The following is a 19,763-nucleotide window of genomic DNA, read 5'->3' on the forward strand; positions in this document are numbered from 1 at the left end:
TTTTCTTTTGATCTCTGTTTATAGGAAGAGCATTAAGAAGTTGGTTTTGAAAAACCTTAACAATAGCAGTCTCTTCTCTCCTGTTAATCGTGAGTCAGAAGATCTAGCTTCACCATCTGATTATCCAGAAAATGGAGAGAGGTAACTGAATGCTCTTTTAGGTTATTTCTGGTCGAGAGCCTTGTTTTCATTTAGAGGAGATTCTGAGCTTAGTATTTATTCATTCAAGAAATTTTACGAAGTTGGAAATACAACGGCATATGAGCACCTAGAAGTTATGTTGTGTATTTACCTCTTGAGTACTATAGATACTGAAATTATTTTTTTCCTGATTCAGTTCTGCAAAACCTTTTTGGTATCCATGTATGTTGTTTTGGACAGGGTTAACATGCATGTGATTCCCCTTACCCCTCTTAAAATAAATTTTGTTTGTGATAGTTATTAAAGTGATATACAACAACTGTAACCAGCTCTCCCCTCAAAGCAGTATAGAAATATGTAAAGAAGAAAGTACAAGTATATACAGTAATCCTTAGTAGTTCAGCATATTTTCTAATGGTTTTGAAATTTATTTGAGTATATTCTTAAAATATTATAGTGATTATGCATGAAATGATATTCTGTAACCATTTACTATCAACATGGCTATCAACATGATATGGCTAACCTGCCTCTTTTTAAGTGACTCTGTAACTATTATTATGAATGTAAGATAATTCAGTCAGTTCTCTTTTAATGGATATTTAGATTATTTTGGTGTTCCTGTATTCAAAATAGTGCTTCAGTGAAAAATCTTTGTATATATGTCTTTGCACTCCTGTTTTTTCGTCTTTGGATAAAATTTTAGTTTGATTTTTCAATAATGAAGCATTTTTTAATACTCTATTGATTATAATATTAAAATTAAAATTTTTTCAGTTTTATATTATGCAATTCACTACTGATTATTTGACCCCCACATAGTAGATACTCCCTCCCCTCGTTAAGCTAAAAATTGTGACACTCAGATTCATTCATTCATTATAATAGATCAGTTAAAAAGTCATGGAATCTACATTCAGTCTTCGTGAGTTACAGTGCTAACTCTAGCGCTTATAGTTTTGTGACCTTGACAAGTTATATTTCTGTGTCTGAGTTTTCCGTAAAATACAGAGAATGATAGCAGCCTATTTTATAGGATTACTGTAAGTATTAAGTGAATTTTTAATACATGGAGTTATATAGAACAGTGTCAGATACTTAATGAAGGCCTAGTAATGATTGATTGTTGCTGTTTCACTACTTTCTCCCTTTTCAGATTCAGTTTTCTGAGCAAACCAGTGGATGAGAATCATCAGCAGGATGGAGAAGATGATTCTCTTGTGTCACGTTTTTATACTAACCCTATTGCCAAACCCATTCCTCAAACCCCAGAAAGTGCTGGAAATAAACATAACAGCAGCAACAGTGTAGATGATACCATCGTTGCATTAAACATGCGTGCTGCCTTGCGAAATGGACTGGAAGGAAGCAGTGAAGAGACCTCTTTTCATGAGGAGTCACTGCAGGATGACCGAGAAGAAATCGAAAATAATACTTACCATATACATCCGGCAGGTCAGATTCAGATCTCTTACCAGTCATTTGAGACCTCTTATTGATCACATATTTTCATCATAATAGAAGTTAGCTATCTGAACTTCTAAATATTTTTTATTGCATTTTTATGAAAGTTAACATTTGAACATTTGTCACTAATGCTATGGTTGATTTGGAATTCACATCGTTTTGTACCTTTGGAGTAGTCAGAATTCATTTCATTAATTATCCTGTTATATTTTAAATACCCCAAGTTTTGTAGCGAGAGGGACTATCCTTATAACTTTGTTTAGCTTCATAAATTCACATAGAATGCCTATTCATTTTTTTAATTAAAATTATAGCAGTAATTACTTATATGATTTTTGAGATTTGAATTAAAGTATACAGACCATAATGCCAGAATAGAGTAGGCATTCAAATGTTAATGGTTGTTTGGTTATTATCACTTTAGTTCTGTGTTTTTCTTTTTTGTCCCCAACGATGAACTGACTAGTTTATGCCAACTAACCTGTGACATAGCATAAACTGCAAGATTGAAGTTATCTTGATGGGATGCTTAAAGTTTGTCTTTTTTTCTCTGCTGACTTATCTCATTTGGGTTTTGACAATATCATTACATTTCCCCTTCCCCTTTTAACTGAGGTACAGTTTACATATAGTGAAGTATATAGGTCTTAAGTGTTCATTTCAATAAATTTAGACATATATATACACACATATATATATATATGTATGTATACTCATATATACAAACACATATACTCAAGAGAGAATATTTCTTTAACCCTGGAAAGTTCCTTTGTGTTCCCATCTCCAGAAATCAACCATAGTCTGGTTTCTGTCACACAGATTAGTTCTTCCTAGTTTGTTTGTTTGTTTTTAATTTATGTTTTGGCCAGGACACGTGACTTGTAGGATCTTAGTTCCCCAAGCAGGGATCTAACCCTGCCCTCAGCAGTGACAGCAGAGAGTCCTAACCACTGGAATGCCAGGGAATTCCCTTTCCTGTTCTTTTTTTTTTTTTTAATATATTTTTTAAAACATTTAACAGCTTTAATTATTGACTTATTTTTGGCTGCACTGGGTCTGCTTGTTGCACACGGGCCTTCTCTAGTTGCAGCAAGCTGGGGATACTCTTCAGTTGTGGCTGCACAGGCTTCTCATTGTGGTGCTTCTCTTGTTGGAGCGCACAGGCTCTAAGGCATGCTGGCTTCAGTAGTTGTGGCACACAGTAGCTGTGGTGCATAGGCTTAGTTACCCTGAAGCATGTGGGATCTTCCCAGACCAAGGATCAAACCTGTGTCCCCTGCATTGGCAGGTGCATTTTCTTATGAGATTTTATCCATGATGTATATTTATCAGCATTTGGTTCTTTTTTACTATCATGTAGTATTGCATTATATAAATGTGACAAATTTAGTTTCTCCATGCTCTTAGTGAACTTTTGAGGTTATTTTGCAGTATATATTAATGTGTCTATAAACTTCTTCTATGTTTAATTATCTTATTGCCTTCGTATATATCTTCTGGTCACATGGTGCACTAAGGAAACAACTTTATTGTTTAACATTAAGAGTCCTGTGTTATCTGTGTTTGTATTTAGACACCTACATGCGTTCATTATGATACTACATCTTAAATACTCAGTTATGATTTTTTTAAATTGTTTCTAGTTTTTTCACTGACCTTCTTTGTTGCCTCCCAATTTAGAATTCCAGTCTCAAGAACACTCTAACAACCCCCTAAAACTTAAGCATATTGAGTGGGCATTGCTGGAGACTAATTTAATCTTGTATGGGCCTTAAACTCTTGTATGGGCCTTTCTCAGAAAGCAGGTTAGCCTGATCTCTGCCTGTTAATGGAACAGGAGTGGTTAGAGCAAGCATACTCATGTTGTATTTTCTTCGATTTCTTCTGCTATCTACCTAGTTAGTACTTTTTAAAATAACATTAATGTATGGGAAAAAAATAAAATAACATTAATGTAGACCTTTAAGTTTCCAGTTGTCTGCATGACTTTCTCATGCAGGATTTTTCATCTTGATTTCCATGAGTTTTAAGAATGTGTAGTATACTGTCATATGTATGTTCTCCAAACTTACTTAACCGTGTGAGTAAGTTTTTTTAAATCCTTGGTTTTTTTTAAATACTTGGTTTCTCTTAGGAATGGTGTTTCTTAAAAAATCAGCTGGGGAGAGGGGGGGTGGTGAAAATCAGCTGGGCTCAGGGGTGAGTAGAAAAAAAGACCAGTTTGGAAAAATGCTTTATTCCTATATATTTTCTTTTTATATAGTAATTTATTTACTGATTCTATCAGGTAATTTTTTAAATTATCCACTCTAAAAGTATTTTTACAATGAAAAAGTGAAATGAATATTGCTGAAAATTCCTCTAACTGATGTCAGTCACAACCAGTACTTTATTTTTGGTTTCTTTTGTTGTAGGCATCATTCTCACTAAGGTTGGCTACTATACTATTCCATCCATGGATGACCTTGCTAAAATTACCAATGAAAAAGGAGAGTGCATTGTCTCTGACTTCACTATTGGTCGTAAAGGTGAGTCTAAATTTAGGAGTTAGTGGTGTATAAGCCAGAAATCTGCACCTTGTCTTTGTAATTAAGTGAAGGAAGTGCTTGGTAGCTAAATTTGTTTTTTACCTACATTTGGACTACCTTGGCCTGAAATGGACACTTTGATTAACAAGTAACAAAAAGACTAAAACTTTTTAATATTCTTTAGCAATTATTTGGCTCATCGCAATTTTCTACAATTAAAATACTGTAAATAGCAAATACTAAGTGAGAAAATTTATGAGATGGGTAATAATTAGGTTGTTTCATATTATTAAGTTATTATAGATAAAATTTTCTTGGGGAAAAAAATCTCATCTTGCTGTATTGTATTAAATGAAGAGCTCAAGTATTTTAATTCATACTATAGGCTGGGTGCCAAGGGTTGCTTATATAGGAGCCATACAGATACTTAGGGCTTCCCGGGTGGTACTAGTGGTAAAGAACCTGTCCCCCAGTGCAGGAGTTCTCAGAGAGGCGGGTTTGATCCCTGGGTTGGGAAGATTCCCTGGAGGGAGGACATGGCAACCCACTTCATTATTCTTACCTGGATAATCCCATGGACAGAGTAGCCTGACAGGCTATAGTCCATAGGGTTGCACAGAGTCAGACACACTAAAGCAACTTAACATGCATGTTAAGTATCTGGGAAGATACTTGGGGAGAGATTTTAAAAGGCTTCTTTGAGGATAACATAAGTACTGTACAAATGTATATATTAAGCCAGGTAACAATGTATTTGATGTCACCTTCTAATATTAAAGATGAAATAACTCATTCAAGGAATTACTGGGTGATTTAAAATATTGATTAATGTTTAAAGCTGCTTGCTCCTTCACTGGAAGTATAAAGTGGGTATTTGCCTTCTATATAGGACGAGTTTCTAACTCTTTGCTCTGATTTATAGGTTATGGTTCAATCTATTTTGAAGGAGATGTGAATTTGACTAATCTAAATTTAGATGACATTGTACATATCCGAAGGAAAGAAGTGATTGTCTACTTAGATGATAACCAAAAACCACCTGTGGGTGAAGGACTAAATAGGTATGAATTTATTTACATATTTAACAACTAATCAGGTAAATCACAATCTTTCTCTGTTAACACAGGTATATTCGTATTATATACATTTTCCTGCAACTTGTCTCTTAGACTTACTATGTGATTATTGTATGTGATTATTATTTCTGTGCTTTCACTTAAAAATATAAGTGATATGGGACATTCCTGGTGGTCCAGAGGTTAAGAATCTGCAAGCTAATGCAGGGGACACAGGTTCGATCCCTGGCCCAGAAACTAAGATCCCTCATGGTGCTTGGCAACTAAGCCCATGTGCCACAACTGCTGAGCCTGTGCTCTAGAGCCCACGAGCCACAGTTACTAAAGCCCATGCATCCAGAGCTCATACTCCACAACAAGAGAAGGGACCACGATGAGAGGCCGGCACACCGCAACTAGAGAGTAGCTCCCACTCGCCGCAGCTAGAGAAAGCCTGTGTGCAGCAACAGAGACCCAGCGAAGCCAAAACAATAAAAAGTATAAGTGATAAAGAAGTGCTATACTTGTACTTTTTTGACTCCTTTCCATAATATTATCAGATCCAATTGTTTCCAAAACCTTTTGGAAAACACTTTTTAGTAGTATTTTTGTTCTTTTTTTAATTATTTTATTTTTGGTTGCACTGGGTCTTTGTTGCTGCGTGCAGGCTTTCTTTTCTTACAGTGCTTGGGGGCTACTCTTCACGGCGGTGCATTGACTTCCTATTGCGGTGGTTTCTGTGTTGCAGAACACAGGCTGTAGGCGCAGTTGTGGCATATGGGCTCAGTAGTTGTGGCTTGTGAGCCCTAGAGCACACAGTCTTCAGTAATTGTGGCATGTGGGCTCAGTAGTTGTGGCGCGAGGACTCTATTTGCTCCATGGCATGTGGAATCTTCTTTGACCAAGGATCGAACTCTTGTCCTCTGCATTGGCAGGTGGATTCTTTTCCACTGTGCCCCACCAGGAAAGTCCTGTAATAGTATTTTCTTTTTCCCCTTTTTCTGTATCTTTAGTGTGAGATACTAGTTTCTAATGCAGGCCAGGTCAAAGAGCCACTGATATTGAACCAGGAAGAAATACAAGATGTGAAGAACCATGAAACTAATAAGGAAATTGAAGTAGTAATCAGTATCCCCTGCTCCTACAGCTCCACCAAAGCCCTGGACCAGATGGCTCACTGGTGAAGTTTACCAAACATTTAAAGAAAAATTTATACCAGTTCTCCTCAACCTCTTCCCCACAATAGAGGAGGGAGCATTTCTAACTAACTCTGTGAGGGAAACATTTCCCTGAGTCCAAAGCTAAATAAAGGTGCTGTAAGAAAAGAAGACTACAGACCAATATGTTTAATGTATATTAATGTAAATACCCTCAACAAAATAACTATCAAACAGAATTGAGTGGTGCATCAACTGGATTACACACCATGACCAAATAGGATTTGTGTCTGAAATGTACAGATGGCTTAACATATAAAAATTGATGAATGTAATGCATCACATTGACAGGACAAAAGAAAAAAAAAAAATGATCATCACTGTTGATGCAGAAAAAGCACTAGACAAAATTTAACACTGTTCATGATAGAAAATAGAGTTAGAAGGAAACTACTAAGCATAATAAAAGCCATGTTAGAAAAACTCATAGTGGACATCATTTGTTATTGTTCAGTCGCTAAGTCATGTCCTACTCTTTGCGACCTCATGAACTGTAGCACATCAGGCTTCCCTGTCCTTCACATTGAGTCGGGTGATGCCATCCAACTTTCTCATCCTGTCGCTTCCTTCTCCTCCTGCCTTCAGTCTTTCCCAGCATCAGGTTATTTTTCCAATGAGTCCACTCTTCACATCAGGTGGCCAAAGTATTGGAGCTTCAGTCCTTCCAATGAATATTCAGGGTTGATTTCCTTTAGTATTGACTAGTTTGATTTCCTTGCTGTCCAAGGGTCTCAAGAGACTTCTGCAGCACCACAATTCAAAAGCATCAATTCTTCAGTGCTCAGCCTTCTTTAGGTCCAACTCTCACCTCCGTACATGATGACTCCTGGAAAAACCATAGCTTTGACTATATGGACCTTTGTCAGCAAAGTGATGGCTTTGCTTTTTAATATGCTGCCTAGGTTTGTCATAGGTTTTTTCCAAGGAGCAAGTGTCTTTTAATTTTGTGGCTGCAGTCACCGTCCACAGTGTCTTTGGAGCCCAACAAAATAAAATCTGCCACTGTTTCCACTTTTTCCCCATCTATTTGCCATGAAGTGCTGGGACCAGTTTTAAGCCAGCATTTTCACTCTTTTTCACCTTCATCAAGAGGCTCTTTAGTTCCTCTTTGTTTTCTGCCATTAGAGTGGTATCTGTATATCAGAGGTTGTCGATATTTCTCCCAGCAGTCTTGAGTCTAGCGTGAAATTCGTCTAGCCGAGCATTTCACATGATGTACTTACTCTACATGTAAGTTAAATAAGTAGGGTGACAGTATACAGCCTTGACATGCTCTTTTCCCAAGTTTGAACCAATCTGTTAGTCCCTGTCCAGCTCCAACTGTTGTTTCTTGACCTGCATATAGGTTTCTCAGGTGGCAGATAAGGTGGTCTGGTATTCCCATCTCTTAAGAATTTTCCAGTTTATAGTGATCCACACAGTCAAAGGCTTTAGCATAGTCAATGATGCAGAAGTAGATGTTTTTCTGGAACTCTCTTGCTTTTTCAATGATCCAGTGGATGTTGGCGATTTGATCGCTGGTTCCTCTGCCTTTTCTAAATCCTGCTTGTACATCTGAAAGTTCTCAGATCACGTGCTGCTGAAGCCTAGCTTGAAGAATTTTGAGCATAACCTTGTTAGCATGTGAAATGAGCACAATTGTATGGTAGTATGAACATTCTTTGGCATTGCCTTTCTTTGTGATTCAAATAAAACTGATCTTCTTCCAGTCCTGGGCCACTGCTGAATTTTCCAAATTTGCTGACATATTGAGTGTAGCACTTTAACAGCATCATCTTTTAGAATTTTAAAAGCTCAGCTAGAATTCCATCACCTCCACTAGCTTTGTTCGTAGTAATGCTTCCTGAGGCCCACTTGACTTCACACTCCAGGATGTCTGGCTCTAGGTTAATGACTCTACCATCTTAGTTATCTGAATCACTAAGATCTTTTTTGTAGAGTTCTCTTTGTATTCTTGCCACCTCTTTTTAATCTCTTCTGTTCTTTTAGGTCCTTGCCGTTTCTGTCTTTTATTGTGCTCATCCTTGCATGAAATGTTCCCTTGGTATCTCTAATTTTCTTGGAGAGATTGCTAGTCTTTACCATTCTATTGTTTTCCTCTGTTTCTCTGCATTGTTCATTGAAGAAGTCCTCATCTCATCACTATTCTCTGGAACTCTGCATTCAGTTGGGTATAGCTTTCCCTTTCTTCTTTGCCTTTTGTTTCTCTTCTTTCCTCAGTGAACATCATAAAAAGAAAAGGAAGTGTTAGTCACTCAGTTGTGTCCAGCCCATGGGTTGTAGCCCACCAGGCTTCTCTGTCCATGGGATTCTCCAGGCAAGAATACTGAAGTGGATTGCCATTGCCTTCTCCAGGGGATCTTCTGTAGTTAAAGACTGAGAGCTTTTCTTATAAGATCAGGAATAAGACAGTAATGTTTGCTTTTGCCACCAGCATTCAACATAATACTGTAAGTCTTAACCAAAGCAGTTAAACAAGATAAAGATTCAAGATATTCAAATTGGAAAGAAAGATGTTATGTTCTCTCTCTTTACAGATGATGTGATCTTATATGTAGAAAGCCTAAAAATTCCACACAAAAAAGCTTACAGCTAATGAACAAATTTAGCAAGGTAGCAAGATGCAAAATCAACACAGTAAAATCAGTTGAGTTTCTGTACACTGACAATCTGAAAAGGTAGTTATGAAAACATTTTTGTTTATAATGGCATCAAAAAGAATAAAATACTTTAGGAATAAACTTAACCAAAGAGGCAAAAAACTTGTACACTGAAAACTACAAAATGTTGTTAAGAGAAATTAAAGAAGGCAAATAAATGAAAAGATATCCCATGTTCATGGATTGGAGGCCCTAAAATTGTTAAGATATCCATGCTACCCAAAGCAGCCTACTGACTTAATGCAATCCGTGTCAACATCCAAGCTTCATCTTTTGCAGAAATAGGAAAAATGATCCTAAAATGTAAAGAATCTCAAGGGTACCATGAGGAGTCAAATTAACCTTAAAAAAAAAAAAAAGCTGGAGGAATCAGACTTTCTGACTTGAAAACAAAGGTACAGTAACTGAAACTGTTACTGGCATAAAGACAAATGTATATGGAACAAAACAGGGAGCCCACACAGGAGACCTCACGTAAATGGTTAAATGTTGACAGAGTTGTCAAGACCATGCAGTGGGGAAAGAACAGTTTCTTCAACAAATGGTTTTGGGAAGACTGGATATCCGTAACAGAAGAATGAAGTTGGACCCTTACCGTGTGCCATAAAGAAAAATCAATTCAAAATTGATCAACGATCTAAAACATAAGACTTAAAACTATAAAAAAAACTGGTATAATATGTTCCACACCATATTTGACAAGAATTTCCTGGATATGATTCTAAATGCATAGGCAGCAAATAGTGAAAATAAACTAGACTACGTCAGAATTTTTAGGGCTTTCCTGGTGGCTCAGATGGTAAAGCGTCTGCCTACAATGCAGGAGACCCAGGTTTGATCTCTGGGTTGGGAAGATCCTTTGGAGAAGGAAATGGCAACCCACTCCAGTACTCTTGCCTGGATAATCCTGTGGATGGAGGAGCGTGGTAGGCTATTGTCCATGGGGTCACAAAGAGTTGGACACAACTGAGCAACTTCACTTTCACTTTCACATCAAAATTTAGAACTTCTGTACGTCGAAGAACCCAGTCAACAAAATGAAGAGTCAGCAAATTGTGTCTCTAGCGTAAAGGGTTAATATCCAGAGTATGAAGAACTGTCGCTCAACCATTAAAAAAAAAATGGTCAGAGAACTTGAATACACAATATAACAGACAGATGGCCAACAAGCATATGAAAAGATGCTCAACCCATTAGGAGGTTAATTTAAAAGAAAAATAACGTTTTTGCAGGAGTATGGAAAACTGGAACCTTTGTGTATTTTGGTGAGAATGTTGTGCAGCTGTTGTGAAAGAGTATATGGTTCCTCAAAAATTAGGAGTGACCCAGCATTTCCACTTCTGGGTATATATCCAAAAGAATTGAAAACAGAGTCTTGAAAAATGTACATACCCATATTCATAGCAGGACTATTCATAATAGTCAAGAGATAGAAGAAACCCAAGTGTCCATGAATAAACAAAATGTATATACACACCATGGAATATTACTTAGTCTTAAAAAGGAAGGAAACTTTCGCATGCTGCAGAATGGATGAACCTTCAGGACATGATGCTCAGTGATTTAAGCCAGCTGCAGAAAGAAAAATACTGAGAGTCACATGATTTGAGGCATCTAGAGTGTCAAATTCATAGGAGCAGTAGAATAGTGATAACTTTTATTATTCCTTCTTACCTCAATAGAAAATAATGTTAAAGAAAACTCATCTGTTTTTATGTGGTAATCACTGTACTAGATGCAAGGCATACTGAATGAATAAGGGCACAGTCCTTAATCTCAGATGTTGCTATTAGAAGGAATACATTACCATTATTATTATCAATTCACACTCATTATTTAATGGTTAATGTTAATACTGTGATGCTCCTGATACCTCATTCTGCAAGCTTTTGTCATTAGTGGTAGTTGCTGCTATTATTACTGTTGTTTTTACAAAGTACAGTAGTAGTATAAGACCTTCACTAAGATTTAGGTCTTTGGACTAGACTTGGTCAAGGATGCATGGCTTAAAAGTTATTAAAATCAGATTGTAAATAATTGATGTGCCATGGTAGTTTGAAATAAGTGGAGTTTGATTCTCTTGAACCAGATCTTTAGCTAGTTGATATGGGGATAATTCCTTACTCTTAAGGCTAACTACCTTTGGAGCCAAGACTCAGGTTTATGAAACATCTGCAGAATAATTCCAAAGTAATACAGGTACCTTTTTTGCTGTATATATAGATGTTACTTGGCTTTCTGGTCATAAATATGAAACATTTACATTTTATTTGATTGTACATTACAGAAAGGCTGAAGTTACATTGGATGGAGTTTGGCCAACAGATAAAACATCTCGCTGTTTAATAAAGAGCCCAGATCGACTTGCTGATATCAACTACGAGGGAAGATTGGAAGCAGTTTCAAGGAAACAGGGAGCTCAGTTCAAAGAGTACCGTCCTGAAACGGGTTCTTGGGTGTTTAAGGTATAGTTGCTTAACCTTGTTCTCGTAAACTGTAGTTAGAAATTATAAATGGTGTATAGTATATAAGTTACATAGTTCTGATTAAACTGTAGCTATGAACTGTGTTAGAAGAGGTCTTTTCTTAAATTGTTTTTACAGATTAGGAAAAAGATGTAAAGATTGATCTAAAGATACACCATAATTTACTTCAAATTACACATCTCATTAAACCCCAGAGCAGTATGGAGCTATTATAAACTTCATCCTATCTTATAACCACTTAGATACACTTCTTTGGTGTGGTTTTTCTAATTTGGGGATATCAGGCAAAATTTTTATCTCTTGATAAATCAGTTTTCTCAAATAATTGTTCTTCTTTTAAAGATTTCTAGGGTGTAGAAGTTGACTTGCTCCATTCCTTGCTAGTTTAGTCCAGTGGATTCTTTCTCTTCTAGACCAGTTGGATTATTTAGCTTGTTGAAGGCCCTTGTGTAGGTCAAGAACAACTAGGCAGTATATATAAGTAAAAATAGTAATGGCTCTTTTGGATATTTTTTTCTGCATTAATGTAAAGTTAATAATTATATGAGCAACTAGCACACCTACCAAACACCATCTAAATCTTAGAGAAACAATAAAATGTGGTTAGGTGGCATTTCACTGTGCTTTAAATACTTTGATCTCCCTCTCCGTTATTATTTTTTTAAAGCAAATTCTGCAAGATTGCAGCCTTTCTGAATATATCAGTTTTGAAACTGATTTTGTTGAATTTTTCTCCTCAGGTCTCTCATTTTTCTAAGTATGGCCTTCAGGATTCTGATGAAGAGGAGGAGGAACGGCCTTCCAAAACTAGTACAAAGAAGTTGAAGACTGCCCCTTTACCTCCTGCAGGCCAGGCTACACCATTCCAGATGGCTCTTAATGGCAAACCAGCACCTCCACCCCAGGTAGAGACGGGACAATGAATTTGAATGGAGTCCATGATACAGAAGTTGAAAAAGCAAGTCATTCAGCTAGTACAAAGCTGTTCTATGATCCCTCGAACTTTGAAGAGTACAAATGTATTGGCAGTCACGTTAAGAGAAGTACAAGGGGGAGGGCATGAGGTGGTACTGGCATCTCGTGTTTACTTGAGAGATTTAAAGAATTCTCTTGCTGTTTGGATCATTCCTTCTACAGATTGTCATTCTTAAACACCTCCCTCTTTTCATTTGGACTTGCTGAATTTTGTGCTCAGTGATCAACTTAAGATAGTATTTTTGCTTGTGTGGGTTAATGCAAAGTAAATCCTACTTTTGTTGACTACCTAATGTGCAGTTTAATTTTGTTACCTCCATGGTTTTTTAAAAGTTCAATTAGCTTTCTGCAAGGATTTTTAACTCCATTTTTCTCAAGTTGTTTGCTTATACTTCAGGTAATCTCTTTAATATTTGTATTTTAACAATACATAATCTTTATGAAAATACATAAGCTTTACAATATAAGTGAATTACTTGGCTTGGGGAGAGTAGGGGCTGCATTATTTATTGTAATTACTTGTATCATACTCTTATGGTATTGTTAAGCCAGTATAAACCTTTTGTCCTTGTAAGGAAAGGTTTGTAATTTAAATATCAGGTAGATTGTTTGCTGACTCATAAAAGAGTTTTACTTTCATTTGGATGTTGTTTATATTCAATCAAGTTATAACATTTTTTTTTCCTCTGCTGCCATATTCCTTCAAAGAAGAGAATTTGATACAAAATTTCTTTGTAAAGCATCCTCTACCTCTCATCTGCTAAAAGCAGGATCTTTGGAATTTTCCACGCTATAATTCTTACGGCTGCTGAAATGTGCGATTTTTATGATTGATTAAATAATTCTTGGGAGGCAACTTTCTTGAGATTTTTGTGTATATATGTTCATGTTTGCATGTTTGGGGGAGGGGGAGGATATGATATCAGTGGGAAATGGGAAATATGTTGACTTTTATGTTTATAATTATAGCATTTAGAATATCCCTCTATTTAGAATACATCTCTTCCGAACTAGAAAAATGGTATAAATGAACTCGATTTTCCAGTTACCCACATTCATTTTGTCTGAATCATGTGCTTTGTATAATCTCCCTTTCCAACATGGTTTTTTAGTCTTACAGTATATGTATTTCTTAGGATAAGAATCAGATACCTTTTTCTCCCAATAAAAGTTATATGTAAGGTCCTAAAGATACAGTTAAAAAAGAAGAACTTCATCTTCTGGACATATCAAATTTATACAGTGTTGGCCATCAGTGATTTTTAGGCTCTTTAACTTCCAGAATACAAATAGTAAATAACTATAAAATCTTGTGTTGGCACTGCAGTAGGTGAGAGTCTTAAAAACTGAGCACCAGAAAATTTCAGGAAAACGAGGTTCTAGGACTAAGGGAGGTGGTAAGGATCAAGATGGGCAAAGAGAATATCATGAATACGTATCTTTTTCAGATAATCTCATTTGATTGAGGAAGTAGATGGTCCTCCTTTTGGATGCGGAAAGGAGAAATGGGTAGACTTGTTTAGATATTTGGGCTAATGTGTTAGGGGAGAAACAGGGAACTCTGGAGAACTTTTTTGTCCTAATGCCTAGTGACCTGCATGATGTTAGGAGAAATGCCAGTGGCTGCGCAGTTTTTAAGTTATTAGCAACAGAAGCTACATTTTACTTGGCATGAGGAAAATAACCTGAATAAACTGGAAACAGCAATCTTCTCATCCCAGCATCAAGATGACTGTCTTCACACTGTCACCCGGCTCCCTGAAGAGATTGATTTCTGTGATACTGTGTTCCTCCGGTCTGTTCTAGCTGTTTTTCTCAGCTGGGGCAAGGGTTGGGTGATTTCGTAAGGCATTAGGAAGATACCTAGTTTTGTTTAATGATTACATTTATCCTACTATTGTATAATATTCTCAATCCCCTCTTTGTAGTTCATTCTTAAACCCTGCTTTGTTCCTAAAAAATCAGGTGAATCTAAGCAACCAGAAAACAGACCCTAAACATTAGACCACCAGAGAACTCCCCTTCTATTAAATTAGAGAAAAGGCAGAAAAACCTTAACCACAGATGGATTAGGGCAGTTGTAGAAACATTTGTTGGGTAGTTGGAGCATTTGTTCTAAAATGCTGATCTGAGACGCAGGGTTCAGCTGATTGCATAAGTACCTTGGAGAACTTCGATTCCATGTGTCTGGCATTGGGGCTCAGGCATATTTATATCTTAAATGCTTTCCTCCAGGTGATTGAGATATGTGCAGCCTGATTTCAAAACTGTCAAAAGACTTCAGATCTTTAGCATAGAGGTAGAGAGAAATAGCTTTTTCCTCAGCCTTATACTGCAGTATAACTTGGGTTCAGTCCCGTCAAGGCACACTAGTGGACTTGCTCAGGAACTTAGCATTGTTCACTCGATAAGCATATTCAAATAACTGTAAAAACTGTTTAAAGGGGAAAAAAAGGATTAGAATTTAGAAGAAAATTCTGTTTTATCTTGTATTTACTTTAAAAAAAAGAAAAGAAATGAAGTGGCAGCTATCTAAATTTAGCCTGTTGAAGAGGGGAAGTTTCTAAAAACTTGAAAGGTTTCAGTCCTGAAACCTCACCTTCCATGTGTCTAAAGAGAGTCATTTTACAGATGCTGTCTGTTCACTGGGTGTTTGTAATGGACCTCTCAGCTCCCCACCCCACACCCTTCTTTCCTTATAAGTGTTTCGCATGTCACCAGTTTGTCATCAGTCTGCTTTTCTTTCTAGGGCTGGCTCTGAAGAAGCACCTGATCTCCAAAGATTTCTCAGAAAATAACGTCTTTTGGGATAGTTTATTGCAATTACTTAGATATACTTAAAATTCACACATGAGAGTTCTAGGAGTTTACCAGGTCCTCATAGTTTTAATAGTAATTGACTTCCTCCATCCACTCATTAGATGATATTAGTTTTGAAGTCAGTGCATGAGGATGAAGTAAATAAAACCTTGATTGTATAGCATTCTTAAAAATAGTCTTGAGTCCTTCAGTCTCCAGACTTTGATAAAATCATACCAGTTTGCTTCTAAAAGTGTTCTAAATGAGCACCTCTTTTTATTACTGTTAGTCCTTTGTTGAATAGTATAGTAAATTGAAACTCTCCTCCTCCTTCTCCTCCCTTTCCTCTCATCTATACGTGCTCCTTATCCTTTCATAGTTACTAGCCTTTTCTCCTGTGTGGCGGGCACTGCATTAAATAACTAAATGTGGTGAATTTAACAATGTGGTTAGTGTTAGATACAGAAAATAGTAGGCTATATCTGCTTTCAAGCGTTTATAATCTGGTGGGACAAAAATATATACATGAAATTATAACATACATTGTATAAAATAGGTATAGACAAGGTATTATGGGAGCCCAACAGAAAAGAGTATCCTGACATTTTGACAGAGGATGGGGAGTCTTACAACTTTTCTTAAAAGTGAATTGGTTAAAAATGAACATACCAGGGGGGCATTGGAATGTTCTTCTAATTCCTGTAATTATAATGGGAGGATTACCACCAGGGCTTTTAATTTTTTTTTAGAATTTTAAAGCATCAAAGTAGCTTGCCTGTAGCCTCCCCTATAGGTTAAATATATACATCTATATCACTTTGTCTTTTAACCATTTAGCCTCCAGTTTTGTTAGAGCAGTCCTTAGGAATTGTTCACAATTTAAGTAACAATTCACTACATATCCAACACCTCAACATTTCTACAGTTATAGATGGCAGTAGTCATCCTTTCAGTAAGGATATTTGTTAAAGGAATTCAGGGGAGTAATAGATAATATACCATTGAAAATAAAGTTTAAAAAGTTACACTAATGGTCATTTCTTGGTTCAAAAAAATCACGAAACTTTTTTTAACCGCCTATTGTATAATTGGATCCATTTGAAGTTTACTGTGAAACAGGCCACTCATGAAAGACAAACCAGAAATTGTGGAAGGTTAGTAATCTACAGATGATATATTATGTAAGAAAAATAGGGCTTTGAGAATGTTTCATAAATTAGCATAGCCATTTGTTAACATTTTACCGGATCATGTGTGAGTTTAGGACATATTTAATGTGAATTTGCACTGAGCCAATTTTACAGTATGTTTCAGCTTTATGAATGTTTACCTTTTCAAACCATAGACTGTTAATCATGACTATATCTTTAAAACTCCCTAATAATTGTAAATCTAACTCTTGACACATTTAAACATATTTAAACCTAAAAGAATTATTCCCAGATTAAAATTGTTCCTAGTAGTACTTTGTTTTTTCTTTTGGGAAACACATTTTTCATCTGATAAAATATTCCATGTGATACTGCACAGGTGGATCTAACCTTAGGATTCAGTCTCCCAAAATATAAATTCCAGGCCCAAAATTGTGTTTGTGATAACTAGAAATTTATTTCTAAATGCTTTTAAGAAAATGCAAAGGTACTAGAGACTTTGATATTTGTGTCTTTTATTCTCTCTTCCCCATGGCCTCTGGTTGCAAGGCACTGTGAGGTCATGGTAACTCTGTATAAATCAGAAAATTATAGTTGCTAACTAAATCAAGTAAGGCATAATCATAGTCTGAGGTTGACTATTTTTTCAGTATGGGTGCTGGCTTAGGTCCAGGCTCCAGACCATAATATTATGAAAGGGTAATTCCGTGAATCTTCATTTGGATCCCAAGTAATAATAGAGGAGTTTTGGGGAAGTTGTTCTTCAATATTCTAGCAAATACATTACCTCACATTATTATAGAATGGGCAAAATCTAATGTTGTTATATCATATTTTGAATAAAGTAAATATGGTCTAGAAGCTCTATGTCTATCTGGTGTCATTTAATGCTGCTTCCCTGATCTTTCTGCTGTCTACAGAGCCAGAGCCCAGAGGTGGAGCAGTTAGGGAGGGTTGTGGAACTGGACAGTGACATGGTAGATATCACCCAGGAGCCAGTTTTGGATTCCATGTTAGAAGAGAGCGTGCCTGAGGATCAGGAACCCATGTCCGCCTCAACACACATTGCATCTTCACTGGGAATTAATCCACATGTGTTACAGGTGAAGTCCTAACCCACCCTTATTATAAGAATCCAACTTGTATTCATCTTCCTTTCTTAATACCAGGCCTTTTCTTTCATTAGTCCCTTAAGGCCATTGAACGGTCACTGGAATGAGAAAAAAACAGGAATATGGCCCATGTTCAGGCATCATTTTGCCATTGGTGGAAGGAAGGCTATATTGAGATTCAGAAGACCTAGATTCTAGGCCCATTTTCGTAACTATTACTGTGTGACTTTAGGCAAGTCATTTAACATCTGTGAGCACTGATTTTTCTCTATAAAATATTAACTTCATTTACAGAGAGGTTTTGAGGCTCTGGAAAGTGCTCCACAGAAGTGTTTTATTTATTTTTTTATTGTAGTTACAAGTTTCTTTAAGCTGTCTCAATTTCTCCTTGCCTATGCCTTTTGTCATATTATGAATTTAGCCTTTGGCTTATATTTGACTTTAAAATAAATTCATTCAGCAAATATGTAAGCTGCTGCTGTGTGCCAGCCTCTGGTAAGACTGTATACAAAGCAGAGAAGTTTTATAACTTCTGTCCTTCAGGCACATACAGTATAACAGTCAGTCACACAAATGTTGTACTAGCTCTGGACATGACCTGAGGCAGAGCTTTTTAATTGGTTGTTGCAAGCTACGTTTTTCTTTTATGGCCTTTGGATTTGGGGGAGCACATTCATTCTATAGATATTGCTTTTTTAGATCATGAAAGCATCATTGCTTGCTGATGATGAAGATGTAGATACGGTCCTGGATCAGCGCATCACTCGCCTTCCTTCTAAAGCAGATACTTCTCAAGAAATATGTTCTCCCAGGCTCCCCATCTCAGCAACTCACTCATCAAAACCTCGTTCATTAGGTACTGTAAAAGATGCTCTTTTACAAGAAAGCTGTAAAGTCTCGCTTTTCACATATCTTCTAAGCTGAGTCAACTTCTGTAGCAAACAACTCCAAACTACAACCATTGGTGCAGATGCAAAAGTTGTATGGGGGAAAAAAGCATTTGTGTTTTGTTTAGGGGTTTGTTTTTATTTGCTTATGAGTGTGGCTAAGTTACTAAGCTCAGTTCTCCTAATTTTTATCAGACCTTAGAAGAATCAACAAGTTCTGTACTGTGCTCTTTGTGCAATTCTAACACTATCCTTATTGTTTTCTAGGGGCAAATGTTGCTTCCTATCATGTACAAAACTTTTCAGATTTATGCTTTCCCCTAAAATTTGCCAAATTTCCAGGAAAGCAATTTCCTGTTTTATTTTAAAGCTTTTCTTATCTCTTCTAGTGGACTTATAATTATGTGGGATTGGAGGTAGAGTATTTATCAATAAAAGAGTTAAGCAGGTATGATTTCAAAACATTTTGAAAGCCAGAAGAACTACCAGGAAGGGATTTGTTATGTTGCCTTAAAAACTGTTTATTTTTCAGTTCTTTTGAGTACCCTTATTAACTTTCCTTTAAAAAAATACTTTAATGAAGCATCAGTTAAACATTTATAATCTTTTCCATAATGAACACTACATGAAAATCTCATACTTCAATCAACGATTCCTTGCTTTAGACAGGAAGTAGATAAAATTGAAAAACAGGCAAAAGTAACAAAAACTATCCTTCTGAAAGGCATATATGCAATTACAAGATATCTCAGTGGGTTTGGTTTCTTAATTCTAGCATTGATCATTGGAGTGGTAGGAATTTTGAGTTTTGATCTTACCAACTTTTTATATTGACTAAAAAGGAAACACTTGCATTTTGATAAGGGCATGAGCATTGGTGTCAGATTTACCTGGGTTTATCTGATAGCATATTGAAAAGCAAAAACATTACTTTGCCAACAAAGGTCCATCTAGTCAAGGCTATGGTTTTTCCAGTGGTCATGTATGGATGTGAGAGTTGGACTGTGAAGAAAGCTGAACACCAAAAAATTGATGCTTTTCAACTGTTGTGTTGGAGAAGACTCTTGAGAGTCCCTTGGACTGCAAGGACATCCAACCAGTCCATCCTAAAGGAGATCAGTCCTGGGTATTCATTGGAAGGACTGATGCTGAAGCTGAAACTCCAGTACTTTGGGAAGCTCATGTGAAGAGTTGACTCAATGGAAAAGACCCTGACGCTGGGAGGGGTTGGGGGCAGGAGGAGAAAGGGACAACAAAGGATGAGATGGCTGGATGGCATCAC

General features: G+C 36.5%; 1 protein-coding gene across 4 annotated transcripts in view; it reads left to right on the forward strand.

Annotated features, from left to right (window-relative positions):
* NUP98 (nucleoporin 98 and 96 precursor) overlaps positions 1-19,763 on the forward strand; it is a 91,757-nt gene that overhangs the window by 54,069 nt on the left and 17,925 nt on the right. For all 4 annotated transcript variants that reach the window (XM_061149052.1, XM_061149061.1, XM_061149070.1 and 1 more), the window contains 8 exons: positions 25-141; positions 1,298-1,596; positions 4,026-4,139; positions 5,062-5,200; positions 11,359-11,536; positions 12,298-12,462; positions 17,403-17,585; positions 18,294-18,450. In XM_061149052.1, the coding sequence (XP_061005035.1) occupies positions 25-141; positions 1,298-1,596; positions 4,026-4,139; positions 5,062-5,200; positions 11,359-11,536; positions 12,298-12,462; positions 17,403-17,585; positions 18,294-18,450 (1,352 nt within the window). The remainder of the gene's footprint in view (positions 1-24; positions 142-1,297; positions 1,597-4,025; positions 4,140-5,061; positions 5,201-11,358; positions 11,537-12,297; positions 12,463-17,402; positions 17,586-18,293; positions 18,451-19,763) is intronic.

The sequence above is a fragment of the Dama dama genome, chromosome 1 (genome assembly GCF_033118175.1).
Source record: "Dama dama isolate Ldn47 chromosome 1, ASM3311817v1, whole genome shotgun sequence".
NCBI lineage: Eukaryota > Metazoa > Chordata > Mammalia > Artiodactyla > Cervidae > Dama > Dama dama.